Source organism: Aedes albopictus, chromosome 3, assembly GCF_035046485.1.
Source record: "Aedes albopictus strain Foshan chromosome 3, AalbF5, whole genome shotgun sequence".
Classification (NCBI taxonomy): Eukaryota; Metazoa; Arthropoda; class Insecta; order Diptera; family Culicidae; genus Aedes; species Aedes albopictus.
The window spans coordinates 318,744,361-318,758,121 of NC_085138.1; the positions used below are offsets into that span (position 1 = coordinate 318,744,361).

At 38.6% G+C, this 13,761-nt stretch overlaps 1 protein-coding gene and 1 long non-coding RNA gene across 7 annotated transcripts in view; one reads left to right on the forward strand and one right to left on the reverse strand.

The window, feature by feature from the left end:
- The window catches only part of LOC109623254 (transcriptional activator protein Pur-beta), a 31,389-nt gene extending 20,445 nt beyond the window's left edge, over window positions 1-10,944 (forward strand). For 5 of the 6 annotated variants that reach the window (XM_029856278.2, XM_062842664.1, XM_062842665.1 and 2 more), the window contains one exon: window positions 1,921-10,944. In XM_029856278.2, coding sequence (XP_029712138.1) covers window positions 2,111-2,935 — 825 coding nt within the window. In that variant the 5' untranslated portion in view covers window positions 1,921-2,110 and the 3' untranslated portion in view covers window positions 2,936-10,944. The remainder of the gene's footprint in view (window positions 1-1,920) is intronic. The other variant, XM_062842667.1, reaches the window with a different exon arrangement.
- LOC134284183 (uncharacterized) overlaps window positions 1-13,761 on the reverse strand; it is a 531,430-nt gene that overhangs the window by 106,831 nt on the left and 410,838 nt on the right. The gene's annotated exons all lie outside the window — the stretch shown is intronic.

The following is a 13,761-nucleotide window of genomic DNA, read 5'->3' on the forward strand; positions in this document are numbered from 1 at the left end:
GACCGAGGATTCCTGAAACGCAATGTTTGCGAAGTAACATTTAAATGTTCAAAAAAGATATAGCGATGGTCAGATAAAGATTCTTCATCTGACACATGCCAATTGGTCAGCTCGTGACTAATTCTGCTAGAACTAAGTGTTATATCTAACACTTCCTCTCTAGCAGATACCATGAAGGTTGGGCGGTTGCCTATGTTAAGTAATGCAAGATCTGTACTACTTAAGTACTCCATCAAACTGGAGCCTCTCAAGTTAATGTCTGAGCTGCCCCAGATGATATGGTGAGCATTAGCATCACTGCCAACAATTAGCGGAAGGCCTTTTGAAGTGCAGTATGCGATGACTTGTTTGAAAGCATCCGTAGGGGATGGTTCATCATGCGGTAAATACACAGAACAATAGACGTATTTCCTGTTGAGGTTTCCAACAGATACATCAATTGTGATAGCACATACATCTCTGGTGGTTAGTTCAGAGATGAGTGTAGCAACTATTGCGTTGTTGACAAGCACACAGGCTCGAGGCATGACACGCGAGTTTGCCATTTCATGTTTACTGAAAGTGGCAAACACCGGGTTCACAAGGTTTCCTAGATAGAAATTTCCCTTACGAAAGTAAGGTTCTTGTACCAAGGCCACTTGGGCTGTACCATTTTGCATTAGTCTGCAAAGATTGATCGTTGCTGTTCTTTTATACTGAAGATTGATCTGAGTTATCCTAACCGTAGCCACTACCCAAACTAGGTAAGATTGAACTCTTCGCAACAACAGCACAACAAAGAACAGCAACAATAAAACCAAATCGGTATCGATTGGAAAACGCCAAAGGCGAGGATACACAGAATACACTGTGTAAATCGCATAATGCGAAACCATATAGGTGAAAATTTAAACTAATTAACAACATCTTCATAATCCCGCCCTTATTTAGCCTCAAGTGAGACTAAAGAAGGGCAGCTGATTGTCTCGGAGAAACACAAGGTCCACTGCACCATTGCTCCGGTTAGCGCAGTAAGGGCTACATACTGTGGAGGGCGCCCTGGTACTCCACAGGCTCCGTTAGCGGTTAGGTTTTTATTAGACCCCCCTAGCCATTCATTCCTAGGCACGGTAAGCATGAAGCCGCATCACACCATGAATTAGGGGTCACCTGTTGGTGGATTCTTACCACCGGAACAGGCGGTCCGTAGTGTTATTCTTAGCCAATTGAGACAATCGCTACCGACACTACACAGCTATCTAGGCTGATCGAGAAAAGAAGTTAATATTGATGATCAACTTCATACGGACTCGAACAGCCGGAGTCATCTGTATTAACGAGATTTTTAGCCCTAGGCTAGTTCATCTCGGGACCCACGCTTTACTTCCCTTCCGAAGGAAGAACTCACATTTTGTGAGTTTGTCGGGAGTGGGATTCGATCCCAGGTCCTCGGCGTGATAGTCACGTTGTCTAACCAACACACCAGGTCCGCTCCCGCGCTGTTGTAAAAAGTACAAGAATGCCTAAGAACCTCGCCTGTAGCGCGAGCGCGGTACAGTTCAAAAATCGAACAGGTGTGCGTCCTGAACGATTAAATTCAATAAATTTCGCTGCATTATTTGCATGATTGCGTCAATTCTAGTTTAATCCCTTTCCTTAACGTATACCCTTACACAGGGATGGAAAATGTCGCGGAATTTCATGGAAAAAATGTCATGACATTTTCGTCGACTAACATTTCCTACTAGGTGCAGTGAATTTGGCAAATAACGAAATAACATTTTTATGACATTTTCCATCTCTGCCCTTATATGTACCTCCCCGTTTGGCATAATGCCATTTAGCATAAAGTCCTTCAGCATAATAGTCGTTTGGCATAATTCTAGACCCGTAAAGATATCTATCTATTAGGCTAACCAGTGTTTGTGTTTTCCATTGCAGATCAACCGGTTGACTGGCAACTCTGTTGTTGAACGTTACGGTTACGCCCGGCCCTCGGTAGGATAGGTGCCCCCGGTTCGGAAGTGCTCTCGGCGCTACCGGCCATCTTTTCTTTTGGGACCCGGTTACAGAAGCGGCTTGTAAAATAAATTTTAATCTGACGCTCGGTTGGTTCGGCGGTGCTTCTGAGATGTCCGACACCGGCAGTGGACACGACGGAGCCCAAAAGGACTACTCGCAAAAAATGGACGGCGGTGGCGGCGGTGACTTTGACTCCGGTCAGCAAAGTCAACAGACCGAACAGGAACTGGCCACCAAGATGCTACAGATCCAGTCGAAACGGTTCTATCTGGATGTGAAGCAGAACCGCCGTGGTCGGTTTATCAAAGTGGCCGAAATCGGTGCCGACGGTCGGCGTAGTCAGATTTTCTTGGCCTTGTCGACGGCGGCCGAATTCCGAGACCACCTATCGACGTTCAGCGATTACTACGCGTCGCTGGGACCACCAAATCCAGACAACGTGCCCGAAGACGGCAAGCTAAAGTCGGAGATGATGATCAAGGACAATCGACGATACTATCTTGATCTGAAGGAGAACGTTCGGGGCCGGTTTCTGCGCGTGTCACAAACGATTACCCGCGGTGGTCCACGGTCGCAGATTGCCATCCCGGCGCAGGGGATGATCGAGTTCCGTGACGCCCTGACGGATCTGCTGGAGGAGTTCGGCACGAACGACGGCGGTTTCAAGGGGGAACTGCCCGAGGGGCGCCACATGCGCGTGGACAACAAAAACTTCTACTTTGACATCGGACAGAACAGCCGGGGCATCTACATGCGGGTGTCGGAGGTGAAAAGCAACTTCCGAACCGCGATAACCGTGCCGGAAAAGTGCTGGTCGCGGTTCCGTGACATCCTCACGGATTACTGCGACAAGATGAAGAAAACGTCCGAGTCAACCACATCGTCGATCACTGCCGATAATCCATTGCAGAAGCAAACATCAAATAATATGTAAATTAGTGACGAGAGCGAGAGAGAAACAGATATCTTTTCGGTCCCGTTTTGTTTGTTTTCCCCTTTTTTGGCTAAGTTTAGTTCTTCCCCTATTGTACGCTTTCCTGTTTTCGGTTTAATTTCCCGTTTGTTTCTCCGGATCCTACCGTTTAGGACGGTTTTTTGTTTTTATTTCCTTTTATGTTTCGGTTCTTTGTTACGTTTTCCTATTCGTTTTCTTCCTGAAGGATGATATACTAAATTATAGAGATGAAATGATGAGTATAAAATATATTATACATATAGTTATAGCAGACACAGAAAGAGAAAGATAAGATCAGATGTAATCTGAATATAAATTGCAGTTATAAAGATTTAAATAAAACAAAACAGAAGAAAATTTAACAAAATAAATTTAACGACACAGACGAACAAAACAAAAGAAAAAAAACGAGCGAAACTAAAAGAAACAAAAAAAAAATGCAAAACAACACACACTCACAAACACAATAGGAAGCGAACACATTTTTTGGGCAACGCGCAACTCTCTCGCCTACAACCGTACTCTCTTTATGGTGACTTATTTCTAGTGGTGAATTCTGCGCGAAGCTCGGACTCAACTGTTGAGGAAGTTTTAAACCAGCTTCAGCTACAATCATAGATGTTTTTCAGAATCTTTAGGACCAGGGTAACCTGAGAAGATCGAAATGTACACTTTTGCTGCCTGTGGATTGTAACCATGATTGCAGCAGGATTTGTTTTGACGTGAGTAAGCTGGCATCCGTAGACAACACTGGGTATGTTGTAAAGTTGGTTGTAACACATCCTTTCAAAAGTGGAAGAATTATATTGATCATGGGATCTAGTTTTTGCCGTTGAAGAGGTCCTAATGAACTTAAATTTTTGTTTTCACATATGTTTGAAGACGTTTCGCGTCTGAAAATATCTGTTAAGTTAGTGAATTGAATGAAACACGATTTTTAAATTTAACTAAGCATTTTACTTAAGAATTTTTTTTTTATCGAAATCTGAATTTTGTACCTGTACTGTTTCTTAATTTGCTCACAGGAATGGGATTTCAATGTAGCTGTAGCTGTAGCTGTGTATCATATTCATGGATTCGTCTTCGCGCAGTTCTCACCACTAGCCAAAATTCTAACTTATGACAGAAAAGGCAAAGAAAACGCTAGGCAAATCCACGAGCATCTTACAGAGCAGTGATAAAGAACGTAGCCTCAATTCTTAGCTGGAACTGATGAAGTATAAGATACACACAGAAGCAAATGAGAAGCAAAACAAAGCAAAAACAAACAAAAGCAACAATTGCCGAAACAATTAAAAAGCCATAGCAAGAAAATAGAGATCAAACAAAAAAAAGTGAAATAACTGCAAGACACCCACATAGGAAACACACACAACACAACACAACACACTTACACAAGAGTACACAGGAACCAGAAAAAGAAAATTCACCGAAAAGAAGTTGATTAAAATGCTAATAACTTGCATCTGAAACAAATAGAACTAGAATTAAAAAGTCCCTCTTTTTGAGCAGAGTAACGCCATCCACATGCAGAAGCTCTGATATGTAATGCTTAACGTCAAAATTGGAGATGAAGAAGATGGGGAGAGAGAACACACGTAAATAATGACATAGTCAATATATATTACTGTTAAATGTTACACACACGGAGACACAAGTGGAAAGAATATGGTTGGCGATTGACAGGAGATCAAACTAAACGTGAAGGAGTAAAAGCATATTGAAATTTGCTGGTAGATGCAACGTAAAAACCTTGATAAATCAAAATTTTTATTACATTTCTAGCGCTGAGTTACTCGTAGATGTAGGGTCAAAGCAAAAGTAAGAAAAAAACGTCTAGCGTTTAGCAGAAGCAGACAAAAACATAATCTGACCCATCTGTCGAAAGAGTTAGTTGTTTTCATTGAATCGTTTTCGTTGTTCAGTTGTAATTAAGTTTCTCTCGTATACATATATTGGATGAAAAATGCAGTATATAAATAATTATTAATTCGCAAAAACGAATCGGTATAAGTAATATAGTTGCGTTCCGAGAATCATGCTTGGCATTGATTGAGGCAGGAAGATAACTGAAAAAGCAGTAAACATACTGGTCACCCGAAAGAGAGCGAGCGAAAGCTACAACTAGAAGATACAACCGAGCAAAGCCTCCTAGAGGCAGCTACGACCGAAGGAGATCGGGACCAACAGCTGTGATCTTAAGCAAAAGTAAACAAAAATGATGATATGAAATCATGAAAAAACACAAAACAGTTTTCTTAGAGAAACAAAACACTAAACCAAGGCAAACCAAGTTCGCTTTTGTTAACCCCAAACCAGGGGTGGAGATGAGTTGTTTCCTCTCTCATACACACACATATGTGATTATTTCCCCCCTTTCTCTTCTACTGATAACACTCTTTTCAGGGTTGTAGTTATGTTTTGATTATTGCTGAAAATTAAAACTAGAATTAGTGAAAACGACCGTGTACGTGGCATCCCACGTTACACATCCTTTTATGAGATTCGCTGTTTTACAATTATTTGTTAACGCAGTTAGTGAGTTGCGTGAGGTATAGGGGCGTTCTGTGCGATGAATGTTGCATAAAGTCAAGGTTTGACATCACAGGCGTCTAACACTCATGGTGTATTTGTTAAAGCAGGCTATGACATAGATATGCCGTACGTCTTAGTGCTTCCCGGCTCAAAATATTGACTGTTTCTATTGTTTTTGTTTTCGATACATTGAAGTCTTTGACTATTTACTACGCATTTTTGTAAAAGTTTGTTATTTCTAAAAAAAAAGATGTAGTTTACGTTGGATATTGCTGTTATGTATGCTGTTGTATGCTGTTCACTTGTTCACTGGAACTGAACCTGATGAACAATCACCGTGTCCGCTTCCCCTGATTTGTATTGTAGACCAGACCAGGATTCGGTATGTCATTAAAAAAAATGGTGAAAAGCCTTTGGCTATTGTAGTACTAGTTCACTTGTTCCAACTTTAACGAACAATGCACTGTAAGTCATTTTTCAATGTTCATTTAGTTCCAGATTTAACCGGAACTTCATCCACCGCTATGGTGTCTCTTTTTTATGAGGCGAGACATTATTGCTAACTCCGGCCGAAATTTCATCCGCAACTTTGGTGCCTCCCTTTTCCAAGACGAGACATAGTTACCAGCTACGAGAGGATTTTCATCCACCGTTTAGACGTCTCCCTCCTTCCCATGTTGACATGTTCCGAATTCCCTCTGATCCGATCAGATACTATCCATTAGAAAGTCAGACTGTTAATAATTACCTTGCACTAGTGATTAGATTTGCCACGATATCTGTCGGCTGCTTCACTAATTTGAACGGCATCAAATTACTTAGCACTTCAGATCTTCGCTTCCCAAGTGTGGTGGACTCCCATCTTAAATCTGTCGCACAACGTCCATTTTCCGAACGATTCTTCATTTGTGTCCTGGTGGTAGAACCACCACGAATCCGCTCCGCTTTTGGAATTCTTCGCAATGGGTCCATGCTCGTGGCCAATGTGGCAACTGTTCACTTGACAATTGTCATGATAAAATACTAATCGCAAGCAACATGGCCTACTTAGTGATATCAATATACTACGGCTTAGCTGTGACAGCTATGTACTAACTATGAAGTTGGCCATCAGTTTTTTCAATAATCCAGAAAAAGTTTGGTTTACATAATTCAAACACAGTCTTTTCGACTGCATTTCTGAGACACCATACATACAGCCATTTCCAATCAACAGGTTCTTATTAGTTTACCTATATTCATGGTTGAGTGATATCATTAGTTTCTTCCGAATTTTAGAGATTCCCATTGATTTATTCTTGACACCAGTGCATCCAAATTGTCAAGCAGCAAAACTTTTTTTGCGGTTTCAGGGGCTTTGTACCTACTACGAACAACCATTTTGAGTTGATCTGCATTCGGATTCTTATTTTCAGATTATGCAACGTGCTTAGAATTGCACTTGACAAATGAAATTTTGGCATAAAAGAGATATCAAAACCATGTGTTCGTACGTATTATAATATGCTATTACAATAATGATCACCATTATGCGTGTAGCAGCAAACGAAAAATAAGTAACTGTTAATATCCTTTCTAAATGTGATAATCGCTACAACAGTATGAAACATTATTTGACAACAGAAGCATTTCAGAAAATGGAAACGACAATTCCAAGCCACATTAAAACACTCGATCCCGTATTGTGTTGTTGTTAGCTTAGCACAGAGTCCTTATTCCGCCAAGCGGAGCTGATTCACCCGTAAAAACGCTGCGTCCAAGACAAAGCCTTCTACGTCAACAGAACCACCAACAGAAACAAAACGCAATGGGTACAGGAAAATGAAGAAATGCCGAACCCGTAGTAGGCCGTACTCGGATCAAATCCGATCGAAGGAAACCGAAACGAAGCATGATTTTCGAGTAACTTGTTTCACCTCTCGTTAGAATTCCTTTAAATTAGATGAGAAAATTAGGCAGCAAGCCGACAATTGGATCGCTAGCGTTGTTTCTTTAGTCTTAAAAATGGTAATCAACAACAAAGATCGGACGCCAGAAACGAAGGCAGCAGACAGTATATGACAGTGAACAGCAACCAAAGCCGAAGAGGCTTAAATCAGAGCATTGTTTGCACTGCACAGTTGGACAATGTACACACAGAACAAACAATACACACAAACATACAAACACAGTGAAGTGATGTGGGTCTAGAAGTAATAGCAATGATGTTAATTGGACAACTACAGCAACACATGATAGGACACGATCACATACATACACAATGGGAAATTTGTTTTTGTTTTGGGACACACGGTGTGAGGTATTTTATGAATTTGGAACCTGAAGAAAACAGAAACAAGCCAGCAGAAGCAAAGAATGCAAAATGGTTCTTCTTTTGGTTGACACAAAAACCAGAAAATAGACGCGAGTAAGCGAACAGAATAAAAAGAGGAAGAAAAACGCAAAACCAGATTATCAATTATTAATTGAATTATTATCTACTGCTACCATTACAGCAAAAACAAAACAAACAAGAAACTATTATGAATATTGTGAAGAATTTTAACTTATGTTGTCTTTTTCTCAAGTCTATTATAGCGATAAAGAAAATAATAAATATAATAATGAAGAACAACAAAAACAGAATAAAACGACAGATAGGAGGACAAGTAATACAAGAAAAGATGAAAAAAATACAAAAATATAACAAGATGAAGAATATAGTAGGTATAAAATAATGATACAAAATGTTCCCGAATCGAGATAACGTTCAGTTAGGTCTCAAAGCAGCTTGTACAACAATGCAAAATGTTTATTGTGCAACTTCTTTTCATATTTTTTTTTCAAGAATCCGTTTTCCAGCGAAGCCACGATCGAATCGCCAGGCGATGCTGCTTTTTTTTTCTTTTTACTTTTTTCCCCTGATACCAAGCGAATAATTGTTGCGTTTAGAACGCTCGTAAATCCAGTTTTTAAAATCGTACGTGTGTGTACACGACACACACCCACACAAAAACACACACAACTAAAGCTAGCGACACACTCTGTCTGTTGATTGTTTTCGTACTTTGTTATTCCCGGCGAAGCAGCACTGCAGGAGTTTATTTAAAAACAGAGCGAAGAAAACATTAGCCTACTACGATTGACATCCGGGTTACGGAGTCGCCATCTTTCCGTTCGACAAACAACTCGGCCACACACAATCGAATTCACCGCGTGTTCAACCGGAAACAATAACACTGGCACTCGCAGGGGGAAACTTCAATGGCTGTTCTCGCGTATTTTCCTTTAGTTTAATGATTTTAAATTTTAATAATTGTACTTTTCCATTATGTCGGCAAATCTAATCCACTAAATCGGACAAATTGCTGGTTGTTTTAACACATGATTTGTGGTAAAAATAACCAGAGATTTGTTCAAATTTGTAAGATAAGGTTTCCCGATGTGCTGCAGAATGCCACACAGAGTGATCGATTTCCACTCTGTTCCTTGTTTACAGTGGTAGCGCTATACGTAATTCAAACAAAAATCGTAGTTCATCTTCGACAGATAATGTTGGAGAAAAATCGAAAGCTGTTTGCCGTCTGCAGAAGTTACACAGAAAACGACAAATGTGTGTAGAATTATAAATTTAATAAAAAAAAGCAGAATCGTAAAAACTAGTTTTCCTAGCCAACACAAAAAAGCACGAACATCCTACTATAGCAAACCAGAATACGACGAAACACCTGCGCGTTTTTATTTTTTTACTTCTCGTTTATTTTTTAACTTTATAGTAATGCTTCAAAACAAGAAATCTGTGTTTTAGATTAAGAGCTTTGTTTACCTCGTAAGATAACTTATTACTTTTTGTTTGTTTTTCTATTTATATCTCTCTCTTAGGCCGTTCGATTTTTTCAACATGGTACTCTGCCCGATAGTTGACATTGGGCATGACGAACGCTGTCAGTTGGAGGCCTACTTTGATCCAAAATGTTGAATCTGTATTTAGCCTTACTTTTCGTTTTTTTCTTCACGCTCTGCTCGCCGACAGCTGAGGCAGTGCAAGCGTTGCGCTTTATCCGCACAGATGAACAGTGCTGCGCGTTATTTTCTTTATTCTATGTTTTCCTTGTTGACAAAGTTAAGTGATTATTTTTAAAGATATTTTATTTACGCGTTTTGCAAAACTAGGTATTCAAATTGGAGTAAAGTAAAAAGCTATGACTACCTTTATCGATGATACAAAAAAAGGGAAATAAGAAGAGAACGATACAAACAAAAAAGAATAAATAAATATTTTTAGGTGAGATGAAGTTTTTCGGTTTGATTTTTTATATAGGAATCTAAATTATTTAATCAGTTTTGAACGCTTTTCCTGAAAATAACAAAAGAAATACAAAAAGAGAAATAGAACAAAATCATAAGATTTAAAATAAAAATGAAAGTATAACAAACAAAGAAAAAACTTGCTGCAAAACCTGCAGCAAACAAAAAAAGGATAACGCTGTAGAGTTCGCGAATCAAATGATCAATCTAGATAAACGGTTTTATTCTTTGATTAAGATACTAGAAAGAAACAAACACAAACACAGAGAGAGAAACCAGAAATGGGCATACCACAACAACAAGTAGAGAGCAAGAGAGAGAAAAGGGAAGCATAGTAACAAAAAAAAAAACGATGAAATGAAAGAGGGATATATAGAATACACGAAATGTAGGGGGTTATAACTATTAATAAATATCCACCCGTGGCCGCAGTCCCCTCGAAGGGGAATCACGGCGAGCCATGGGGCTGATGTGATGTGTGTAAGCAGTAAGCATTCATTCGTAAGTAAACGTATAAAAGCAACAACAGGTCTCACAAACACAAACAAACCAACCAATATGAAACAAGAACGGTAAAACATTTTTAAAATGCGAAAGCTGTGATTCACGTTCTGAGATCGGGTTTTTGCAAATTCAATAAAACTCTTCATATATAAATCTCCCGCTGGCGTGATGAATATAATAACAATTTTCCAGAAGAAAAAAAAAATCAAATCAATAATTATCAAATAGTCTCGATTTGAAAAAAGCACCTTTTACGTGTGACAAAAGCTAAAATTACCACGTTCAACAATTACCATTCAACATAATTCGAAGCTCGAGAAGTTGGTGAAAATTTCCTGATTACAATTAGCATTGATTGGTTCGGCTTGACGGAACATCCAAACGAAACAAAATGGCCCCAAGGCAGTTTAACAAATACTGAAAAATAAAGAAACTAACCACGTACAGCGCGAGCGAGAGCGTAGCAAGTGGAGTGGTGGTAAACTCACACACACTCACACACACGGAGAAACATGCACTAGTGTTGTAATGGATTAAGGAATAAACAAGTCGACAGCTTAAAAAGGTGTTTTGATTATTTGATTCAGGTGTTACAATGTTAGTAGGAAATATACTAATAAATGTGATTACAAACAACAAAACCAATAAAGAAAAAAAAACAACTTCGTTATGTAACACTAATTATCTTCGAAATATTCCCATTGAATTCATTTATTCATTTGCATGTACACAGAAAAAAATATGGAATTAAAATTCAGCGAGAAATCATGCACATAAAGGGAATGCTAGAGTTAGTGCATATTTACATGAGATACCATGTAAAATTACGTTACGTTCGTGTAAATTCCCGCCAATAGTCGCGTAACCGGTTGGAGTCCATTATGGTTTACGCGATGGTTGGCGGAAATTTACACGATGGTAATGTAATTTTACATTATATATCATGTAAAAGTGCACTAACTCTAGCATTCCCTTTATGTGCATGATTTCTCGCAGAAATTTAATTACATATTTTTTTCTGTGTACAGTAGGGTGACCCAAAACAGAAAAAGAGTTACTGGCTCACCCTGAAGTGCACCGCACAATGCGCACGTTTTCGTGTGCATGACAGTAGTTTGGCAGATTTTCCATGGTAAAACTGTCAAAAAACGCAAAGTTTGACAGAACTTAGAAACAATAAAGTTTGTATGCATCGATTTTATGAAAAAGGCCCGATTTTTGGTACTTTTACCAAAAGAATGCTCATATGAGTTAAAAAAAAGAAAGAAATAAAAATCATCAATCTCAGTAAATTATAGTTTTGGGTTCCGCAATAAACAAAGTTTGGAGGGAACTTACGGTACCATTACACTGTTTGTCATTATGCCAAATATTTGCCATGGACTTCTACACGAAGATATGCCGGCCTGTTCACTACATATCAGAGAAAATTTGACGTTTGAGCGGTGCCGGCACCTTTCATAAGTCAAATTTTCTGTAAGAGTAAGCAGGCCAGCATAAATTCGTGTAGAAGTCCATTCCAGGTCGACATACATCCCAGTTTGCCATGATTCATGTTGTGTTGATCATTTGTTGGGTATGTTTGGCAAAATATTTGTCATGTGTAATGGGACCAAAGTTGATTTCAAATATTCGGCTAAATATCTTCAAAACACAAATTTGTCTGAAAAGATCAATTAGGAAGGAGCTATTAGAAGCTTCTTGTAGTGAAATAATTGAATAAAATTGATAGTACCACAAAATAAGAAATCAGAAAACGTTAATCGATAGTTTTCACCTTAAATTTGGTAGGAAAAATGTAAAAGCATTAGATTATCCTGGGCTACTTTAAAAATTTTGAGGCAGAAAACCAGCTTTTTACAGAAAAATAATAAAATAAATTGAAGGGTAAGGTCTTTGAAAAATTGAATTTGTCAAATATCTAACATAGATCTGCGATAAATATTACTGTCAGTGTATTTTATTTCTTAAAGTCCTTCAAATATTCTCAACATCCTCAAACATCTTCAATAAGACACAATTTCAATGCAACAAACCATTGTCGAGTTATAATTTTTTGAAGAAGAAAATTAAGCATTTTTCATACATTCTTTTTAGAAGTTACGTGAGGAAAACATGGTTATGTGATTTACGAAATCCAGCGCATGAACATAATCTCATTCAAATTTAAAAGTATCGAGTCAAAAATGGCGTACTGTTGAACGTGAGAATGATACCATAGATTTAAGTACCGCTACATTGCGCTTCACTTTTGGCAGCCTCGATGGGACCACAAGATCTTCGATGATTTTTCAGATGACGAATAGCTCGACTAGAAGGCTGCTAATGTCCTATCCTATTAGTATGTAGTATGTAGTATGAAGATACGAATTTATTCCTAGGATCAAAGTAGGCTGAAAATCTCCTGCCATTTGACTGAGAGAGAGAGCTCACTAACTTCGCTAACAGGTTCGTCGCTTTTACATTGTGGTGTACACGCTAAGAAAAAGTTACTCTAAAATGAGTAAGATTCACACAAAACTGAGCTAAACTAGAACAGCTCAAAAAATGAGTAAATTGCATTTCCAGCGATAGCGCTAGCCCAAGTGCAAAAATAGAACTGGTTTAAGCCGTATAAAGTTCTTCTCATCATCAAGAATACTATACGGCTTAAACTGATGAGATTTTCGCACTTGGGCCAGCGCTATCGCTGGAAATGCAATTTACTCATTTTTTGAGCTGTTCTAGTTTAGCTCAGTTTTGTGTGAATTTTCTGACCGTGTATTTACAGTTCACCGCTATAGAATGGAGGCTCCCGGTTAGGCACTATTTCTGGTTGATTAGAAACAAGCTAATGGAGTCGCACGGTTGCTTGCCTTATGAAAAAATGCTGCTTCTTCGTCTGGTAGGGTGGTACCGCGCTAAATCGGCACGCGAATGAAAAAATGCCAATTCACTCGTGGAAGTATTCACGGTTTCAATAAACTTGTAAACCGAACTCGCGTCGCCGTGTTACCTAGGCTGTGAACCATTTCACATGTTCGTTTAACTTTTTGTTAAAATTTGACACTTCGATAGTTATTTGCCGTCGAAAAGTTAATAAAATATCTACAGTCGTATACGACGGCAGCCCAATTGGGTTGTTTAGTGAATTAAATATTGCCATTTTCTTTAGCCTAATCGAAAGAGCTCATTTTTCTGAGTATGAGGTGATTTTATTGCGTTCCAATTCCTTTGTTTTGATAATTAATAAACAAAACAGTTTTAATTTTTGTGGATAGAATGACAGTTCAATCGATAAAGTGACAGTTCGCCCCGAACAAAAAATTTTCCCCATACAAACTTTAAATGCATTTTAAAAATACTTTCCGGGCACCAAAAATGATGAAATTTTGGATTTCGAATAATTTTTGGGCGGAGAATCCGATTATGCAATAATCTGAATATCCCTAAAGAACCCAATTGAAATTTGACAGACGTGTAGTTATTTGGAACAAAAT